Genomic DNA, 8,524 nt, shown 5'->3' with positions numbered 1-8,524 from the left:
CGTCTGACAACGACCATTGGCTGCGACGCGTTTATAATAAGCCGCCATGTAGCTTGGCTCCAGAGCTGGCCGATTAAGGTCCCACACCTTTGATAGGGCGGGAAGATCCTAGGGAAGTGCCTTGGAGCAAGGTACCTCCACATGGGCTGTCCCGTCAATTGTTCTAGAATCAGCGCTTAAAGTGGGGGCAGTGTCGAGGGACAACATACAAGAAGGGGACCGACTGCCGCCTCCATCAACGATCATCCATGCTCTACTCCACACCTCGTCGCAATGCTCCCAGTGCCATCAATGGCAACCCTGTCTGCTTCCTGAGGCGCCAAACCGCCTACGTCATCTGGAAAGTCGTGGGTGCCCTTAGTTTGGTAAGTGTCAAGCAATCCGATTGGGCCTTTGACTGATTGCCTCGCAGATCGCTAGAAAGCTTGATAGCGGGGCACGCAAACTCCCACAGCCCTGCGTCTATAAGAAGCACGCAGCTAGGTCGTTGTCCCCTCCCATCGCCATCGCCATTGGCATTGAACCTGAAAGAAGGCTTTACCAACTCAGGACCCCAACGACGGATTCTTGGTCCTGGATGGGGTGAAGACCTACCAGGAGATCGTTGAGACCAGCGTGGGAGGGGGGGGTATAATCTTTAGCTGTATCGCATCCTTTCCGTAAAATATAGTGCCACTCAGATTGAACAGGCGGATGACCTCAATGTTCAAAAGACGCACTGCCGCTGCGCGAGCGGAAAGGAAGGGGAGTTCAAAGAAACTTTTCTTTCACCCCTGAAATGATCATCATCGAGTTGCTGGAATGGAAGGATGGCCTTGGCGGCAATATCGTGCGACAAGAGCTCTTTCCCAGGTGACCACAAGGTGCCTGACAGCGGATACGTACCTCGGTGATAGCTTACACGTCTAAGCACTCCCCTGATGTGCATGGCGAGCCCAATGGTGGGCCATCAGTCCTTCAGCACATTACAAAGCTGACCTATACACAGAACAACACGAACCTGCCCGAGACCATGGCAGCCGGCACCGAGTTGCCCGACGTTGAAGGACAACATCAGGAGGTACATCGACTGACATTTCGCACTTGGCTTTCACTCAATTTTTGGCAGTGGCCATCGAGCGCGATCACGCCAGAGGAGTCGCTGTGGCCGCCAGTCGTTCATCGCCAGATCAACCTTTCCCTCACCAGCATGGACAAAGTCGCCTTCGCGGGCGGTCTCATAGACCACCACAAGGGTAAAGCGCCACATTCGTTAACCGCCATCTTGGAGGCGGCAGCAATGATGAACATCATCAAAGTCGACGTTGTCCGTCTAGGGGACAGAAACTTCATCGTTGCGCGATACAAACATTCGTTCCAGACAATCATTTCCCCACACAGACATTGGCGTGAGCTCATCACACATGAAGTTGTGGGGCAGCCACTCATCATACAACAGCCGACCAACAACGCTTACTTGACGACGTGCGATAAGGTGATTGCAGCGCTTTGTGGCACATGACTGCTGGCTAACTGTCGAGCAGCTCATGACCTTGTTGGAGGTCGTAAACACACTCATTGAAAAAAATGCTACTGCAAAGTTCATCGTCGAGTGCGCGGACATCCCGTCTCTGGTCGCGTGGGTGAGCAAACACAAATCCTGCAAGACGACCGTGGTTCTGGTCAGATCGGGGGACCTGGCTCAGAGCGGGATCAAAGTTTTTTGTGACTACATCGCCAACACGGGTGCAGCCCCTGAATGGGAAAAACGCGTCCTCCTTCTTCTGTCCTTCGACCTACGCGTGATTTGCCAGGCGATCCCTACGCACGGAGACCTGTGCTTCAGCATGGATATTGCTAAAGCAAGTGTTGTGCGCAATTGACCATCTTTTAACCTCCGGGCTTACGATCTTCGCCATTGGGTTCAACGCCATCAACTTACCGCTCATATTCACAAAGTACGGTGTTGGTGTGCCAGCGACTGTTTTGCCGCCGGACGAAGTGCCAGCAACCAATCAGTGGGTCTTATCAGCCAGGCACTGTCGCTCACTCGCGGCAAATGAGGTCCTCATCAGGGTGGCCAAAATGGTCAAGACCTCCAGCACTACCGTCGGTTTTACTTGGTCGTACGCGTACGATCTCAATGGCGAATACAACTACGTCACTGAGGACGACAGAATCCAACCCCTCAAAGGGGGTGACGGTGGGCTCGTTGCGCTCGCTCAAGGCACCCCAGGTGTCGCGTCAAAGACTTTCGACATTGTCATCTCGGATCGCCCTGTCAATGACTTTCACGCGTTCCAGTGCCGTCTTGCAGGAGCTGACGTCCCGTTCACCTTCCACAACCCATCGCGCAGCATTTCAGCAACTGGCCCTAGCCAGGTGCGCAACTCATTTAACAGACTACCTCCTCTGTACTGATATGGATCGAGTCAGAGCAACTAATCTGTCTGCTCGAAGCCTTGAATGTGAACGCAGCGTAGAGGTAGCCCTCACGGTTCTCACCAAGCACTCGTGATCGTCAAGATTCTCTTTGCTACACATGTCCATGTACGGGTGAGGAACGTAGGCGGCAATGTATTAGCTTTCCACATGCGGCAGCATCTTGGACTAAGAAAGCCTTCTCGATACAAATACTCGAAGTTGCATAGTGATCATCATCCATGCGGCATCGAATGTCATAGCAAGCCCTAACCTTTAGGCAGTTGTTGTCAATGTAGTTACGGAACATATGCCTGTTGGCAAATGAAATTCTACTCCAATATCGTTGTCAGAATCAGTTTATTCTATAGCTCACGGCGATGAGAACATGGCTACCTAGATAGGCGGGGCATTTTCTGCAGCGTGAGAGTATCCCACATGCGGATAAAACTACAGCACTTGTCTCTGTTGAGGTCGTGCCCATCGTCGTCGATCACGATGGTAAACCACTTGTGGTCACTCGAGCTCGTGGTCAAAACGACGACGAGTTTGATGTCGGCACCCAACTAATTCTCGCATACCCAGCTGTCGTTACCTGACGACGCAGCCTCTCATGAATCCTCACCCTCTGAATCCCAGCCATCACCAAGGTCCCAGTCTCCCACCGTCTCCTGCAGTATCCGAAGGACCGTACCTAGTTGCCACGGTTCCCCACCCGGCGCCTCAATGGCTGGCCGTGACGCGTTCTCCAACTGCCAGCCATCGCCGAGGTCGCAATCCGCCGCCAGCCGCAAGACCGGCGCAATTCAGCACGGTTGCTGGGGCTCCCACTCCAGCACCGGGCTGTCTGACCGCGCTGCAAGATCGACCGGGGGAATGAGGCAAAGCCCGGGCCTCGGCGTAGAGATGGGGAGAGCGGTGGAGGTCTTCTTAGCAACAAGCCAAAGGCCATGCGTTCCAAAACCGGGATGGACGAGAACTGTAGTGAATCTGTTCAGATTCTCGTTCCATCCCAGCTCAAGCGGATGGAATGATGATTTGGGCAGGCAGGAAGCATGGACGGAAACCAGTTGCGAAAAATCCCGCCACGTGGGTGAGTCCACGTTTACAGCAAGCCGCAGCTACAAGAGTTGTGAGCATCCAGCGTCAGGACACTGACTAAAACTTACCGATGATCGCCGCCGGACCAACTTGTAGGTCTGACTCGCTCTGAGGAGGCGGTACAGGTTGTACACTGCGTTGAGGAAGCGAAGGCAGAATATGAGTAGGCCCCAAAGGCGCGTGTGGTACACAGAAGGCATCGGGGAGAGGATGTAACACGCAAGGCCAAATTGCAGCACTAAAAGTAAAGGCTTGTCCCCGGCCTTGCGCGTAGCACCTTATTCGGCTCTCTCTGGAAGCCATGTGTTAGCTTTGTAAGTGCTGCTAATTACCAATACCAGGCCTGTCAGCGGCCCCCGACGCAACAATATTGCCGATGACATTGACCTTGGCCCTAGTTGTAACTGCTCCCGATCGAGTCATGGGTCCAGCTGCCGCTGCGTGAGGGCCAGAGCACACCTAAAGACCGGTTCAGCCAAGCTTTCACACGACATGACAGTCTCATGACGAATAATGCATCACCAAACGGGACGCCGCAAACCACTCCTTATCGCAATTACTCCCGTTTGAGTCATGGGTCCCTGCCGGTGCAGGGAATCCGCTCACCCCGCCACGACCTCCCGCAGCACGTCTTCGCCCACTGCACGGTGGGAGCCAAACGGGTCGCGAGCCGACGTGACCTATTGCTCAATGGCATAAATTTCAACGCCAGCACCGCGCCAGAAGGCCCATTGGTAGTATGAGCGATCAGCTGACAGTCATCTGACTGGGAGGTCTACTGATTGTACCAACTCACCGCCAGTTTCTAGAGGTGATGACATTAATGCTGCAGACACCGACATTTCACGATGGCCACCTATAAGGCAGCATTGTGAAGTCAGAGATTTCACTCTCAAGATCTGCTCCCATCATGAGCGACGCTTTCGAGATACTGGTACGCTGAACAACACGTTCAATTTCGTAGATTCATTTTCCCGGCAGCGCCAAAACATCGGTGTGTTGCAGGCGCTTTGCGAGGCTAACCTGAATGAGTTGCCAGGTCTGTATGTTGAACTGGGTGCTACACCAGCTAACAGCATTACGATTAATGAGGTACGAATGAATCGTTCTTTATGGGGTGGGCTCTGGCTACGACGCGCGACACCCTCAAAATGCTAGTCGTGGGAGTATTTTTCGGATTCCGCTTACCTCTGATTAGCACAGCCACTTGCCACACATAGGATTTTTACTTACTGCCATCACCCTACTCCGGGGTTAGGGTTGCTCTCTAGGGTTCCAATAGCCGCTGGGTTTGCACTGCCACCTCTGGCCTATGCAGTTCTGGTCTGTATGCTCTAAGGCCGATGTTATTGCCTACTATTAATAGTACCTATGCTATATAGTAGTTCTAGTTACCTGCTAGTACTATTACCTATGTGTAGTTGCCTACTAGTGTTATTATCTATGCTCTATAGTACTACTATTGCCTCCAGACTGGAGTTGCTTACTATGTCAATGTCTTGGATGCTGGACTAAGATAGGCACTCTATAGTACTTATTGTCACCTGCTATTACCTTTGCTACTCTGGCCTTGCCTACTGACCTATTCTAAGTTGCTACAGTGTTTAAAGTCACTACTCCAGTCTTACATATTGTCCTGTTTGAAGTTACTAGTGTTGCATGTTGAAAGCTACTAATTTAGCCTTAGTTGCCAGTCTATTAAAAGGTACAAGTGCAGCTTTATTTGGTAGAAGTGGGCTATTACTGGCCTTACTCACTGCCCTATTCAAACTTACTAATCCAGCCTTACTACTCGAGGTAGGATCTACTAGCCAGACTGATCCACCCTACCCTAAAGTATACATATGACTAGCAACTATTGAACACTTGAGAGGTATTTAGATGCTTACCATGCTATTTGGACTGACTATTATATGAGAAGTTACTAGTCCAGATTGTTGAAGCTCAGTAGTCCAGTAATACTTGCACCCATGTTTATCGCTTTACTAGAGCAGTCATTACTTAATAGTGGTTATTGTTACATACTGCTGCCGCAGTCTATGGCTATAGTTGCCCACCTAGACAGTACTTACCACATTGTTCAAAGTTACTAATCAGGTCTTACTTACTTTCTTACTAGTGTTACTGGTCTGGCTTTACTTACTGCCCTTCAAACTTACTAGTCCAGGCTTACTTGATACTGTGTTTGAAGCTATTACCACCCCGTTCAAAGTTACCAGTCCTACCTTACTTACCACATTCTTGAGAGGCACTAGTCCGGGTTTTCACTTACTAGTCTATTCAAAGTCCCTAGTCCGGAGTTTTGCTTATCATCTTATTGCAAGTTACTAGTCCAGCCTTACTTACAGGTCAGTCCACAGTTCTAGTCTGGGCTTACTTACTACACTGTTCAAAGTCACTATGCTTACTGTATTGTTCAAAGTTGCTAGTCCGGGTTTTTACTTACCACCTTATTCAAAGTCACTAGCATGGCTTTACTTACCATTCTTCAAACATACTCATTGAGGCTTACTTGCTACCCAATTCATAGCAACTAATCCAGGCTTACTGACTGCCATTCAATGTTGTGTTCAAACTTACTGGTCTAGGCATTCTTCAAAGTCTCACTAGTTTGGAGTTTTACTTACCACCTTATTCCTACCAGTCTAGCATTACTTACTGGTCAGTTCACGGCTCTAGTCTGGGCTTACTTACTAAGCTGTTCAACATTACTAGTGCACCCTTACTTACCACATTGTTCAAAGTCTACTCCGGGTTTTTACTTACTAGACTATTCAAAGTCACCATCCGGGCTTTACTTACTATCCTTCAACATAATTGTTCAGGCTTACTTACTACCCCATTCAAAGCAACTAGCCTAGGCTTAGTTGTTGCACCATTCAAAGTTGCTAGTCCAGCTTCACTTACTATCTTATTCAAGCTTACATCTTATTTAAGCTTACAAGTCTGGGCTTTGTTCAAAGTTGCCAGTCTGGCTACTCCGGGTTGACTTACTGCCTCATTCAAAGGGTTACTAGGCTATGCTTACAATCCCGTTCAAAGTTACTAGTCTCACTTTACTTACTATCCTTCAAACTGACTGGTTCAAGGCTGCTATAGTGTTCAAAGTTAATAGTCAGGCATTACTTACTGCTCTATTCAAAGTCACTCATCTGGCCTTACTTACTGCCTGTTCAAGCTTACTAGTTTGGCTTTACTTCATACTTGTTCAGGCTTACTTACTGCCTGTTAAAAGCTGCTAATATGGTCTTACTTACTGGTCCTAAAGTTACTAGTGAGGCTTTACTTACTGTCTAGTTCAAGCTTACTAGTCCAGCCTTACTTACTACTGATAGTCAGACCACCAAGTCCTTAGCTGACCTGCCCTAAAGTAGATAGAGACAACTGAACTGCACACTTGAATCAGACCAGTTGAATAACCCAGAGAAGCAATCATTGCATACAAAGCAAACACAAAGTAGCTAAAATACAACACATAAGCATCATTCTCACCCTTCCCGGACTTGGGCCAGTGCACACCAGTGCAGGTTCCCCAGAGGGAGAAACAACCAAGGTGTAAAGAAATGAAGTCAGTACAACTCTATACAGCTCCATATCTGCACAAGGGCTAGAGTTCCCCTTTCCACCCTGTCGTTCGCAACTCGACAGTGCAGAAAGAAACACTCTAGCCCCCATAATGCGCAATATAAGAGCAAAAAACACAAACTGACCATCAATACACCTCCAGTAAGCACTTCTAGTAGAAAGCCTGCCAATGAACAGCTTTGAAATGGAGAAAAGCAACAAAGCAACAAGAGAAACCATGGCATAGATGCCAGGTTCCATAGTTCTCAGCATCCAAAGATGTAGAGGAACCATGGGCTGTACTCCTTCATCCCCCATCCAGTCTTCCCGCTAATGCATGGTAGGAGGACAGTAGGACACACAATGAGAGGTCTAGCTATGACATCAAAGTGATGATTCAGAGACAGAGGAAACCCAAAAGTAATCCCAGGGAACTCACCCGGAGGTGAGGTGCCTTGACCCGGAGGTCGTAGGGGTGAGAGGCGTCCCTGCTCAACCTCAGGTTACTCACTTACTAGGCAGCATATACTCAGCTTGCCCCTTTCTAAATGCCGCTTTTCGACTTTCCCCTACATAGTAGGCAAAGGCATCTGGGTGGCAGTGCACAGGCCTGTCCCACCAGAGGCGTGAAAAGTGGTGTCCACAATATCGTGTTTTTGCACAGCCACAGCCTACACACCCAAACGTATTTGCACACCGTCTGCCCCCCAGCCCAAGATGTGTGCTGGAGTGAATTGAAATCATTGCAGAAGAAGCATACAAATTGAGTAGTACTTTTTTCAAGCCAAGACCTTTAATGGTCATGTCCCTGGATCATGATTGATGCAAAAAAGGCTAAATGCCATGCATGTACACATTGTAAAACTCATGCCCAAGCACCACTGCAGCTCTAAAAACCTACTCTAGACCTTGTCTGAGTTACCACTACTAGTGTGTGATAGTGTGGGGTGAATAGACCTGTTTTAAAGGTTTTATTCTCACTGTATCCCCCTACGAAGCCAACTAGAGTCCATGTTTCATCTTGGTAGGGAACTGTGCAGCTGTGTAACCAACTAGTAAGTGTTGAACAGAGTAGTAGCAGCTAACTGGACAGGGTTTTGATAACAGGGTAAACACTTTGAAGGAGCCAGTAAGTGCTGCCTGAAGGGGTAAGTAAGACTAGACTGGCAACATTGAATGGTGCAATAAGTAAGCCTAGATGGGTAGGTTTAAAGAATGGTAAGTAAAGCCATGCTAGTGACTTTGAATAAGGTGATAAGTATAAACCTGGACTCGCAACTTTGAACAATATGGTAAGCAATCTCTAGACTAGTGACTTTGAACAGCGTAGTAAGTCAGCCCAGACTAGAACTGTTGGACTAGCAACTTGGAATGAGGTGATAATAAAACTCTGGACTAGTAAGTAAAAACCCGGACTAGTGCCTCTGAACAATGTAGTAAGTAAGGCAGGACTTGTAAC

General features: G+C 48.7%; 2 protein-coding genes across 2 annotated transcripts; one reads left to right on the top strand and one right to left on the bottom strand.

Annotated features, from left to right (window-relative positions):
* Positions 1–248: 248 nt before the first annotated feature.
* On the top strand, positions 249–2,462 carry BXZ73DRAFT_83111 (uncharacterized protein; the record flags this gene model as incomplete). Its single annotated transcript, XM_048023860.1, has 9 exons — positions 249–365; positions 550–628; positions 714–829; positions 989–1,060; positions 1,109–1,474; positions 1,524–1,622; positions 1,647–1,850; positions 1,939–2,361; positions 2,382–2,462. The coding sequence occupies 9 exons, from the start codon at positions 249–251 to the stop codon at positions 2,460–2,462; spliced, it is 1,557 nt and encodes a 518-aa protein (XP_047871136.1).
* A 744-nt stretch (positions 2,463–3,206) lies between these two features.
* BXZ73DRAFT_83110 (uncharacterized protein) lies at positions 3,207–7,869 on the bottom strand (the record flags this gene model as incomplete). Its single annotated transcript, XM_048023859.1, is given in 32 exon segments — positions 3,207–3,521; positions 3,570–3,634; positions 3,834–3,960; positions 4,024–4,181; positions 4,298–4,357; positions 4,392–4,440; positions 4,525–4,561; positions 4,744–4,811; positions 4,989–5,012; positions 5,277–5,327; positions 5,391–5,481; positions 5,527–5,558; positions 5,661–5,680; positions 5,736–5,752; positions 5,848–5,908; positions 6,014–6,052; positions 6,082–6,085; positions 6,129–6,146; positions 6,196–6,226; positions 6,268–6,271; positions 6,304–6,307; positions 6,337–6,407; positions 6,566–6,594; positions 6,724–6,763; positions 6,792–6,808; positions 6,828–6,861; positions 7,212–7,395; positions 7,428–7,441; positions 7,505–7,553; positions 7,581–7,634; positions 7,745–7,789; positions 7,840–7,869. 32 exon segments carry the CDS (start codon positions 7,867–7,869, stop codon positions 3,207–3,209), a joined length of 1,842 nt encoding a protein of 613 aa, XP_047871135.1.
* Between the last annotated feature and the right edge of the window lie 655 nt (positions 7,870–8,524).

The sequence above is a fragment of the Epithele typhae genome, assembly GCF_022376455.1.
Source record: "Epithele typhae strain CBS 203.58 chromosome Unknown BXZ73scaffold_160, whole genome shotgun sequence".
Lineage (NCBI taxonomy): Eukaryota > Fungi > Basidiomycota > Agaricomycetes > Polyporales > Epitheliaceae > Epithele > Epithele typhae.
The sequence above is the reverse complement of the archived record's forward strand: the minus strand, read 5'-3'. Positions and strand labels throughout refer to the sequence as shown.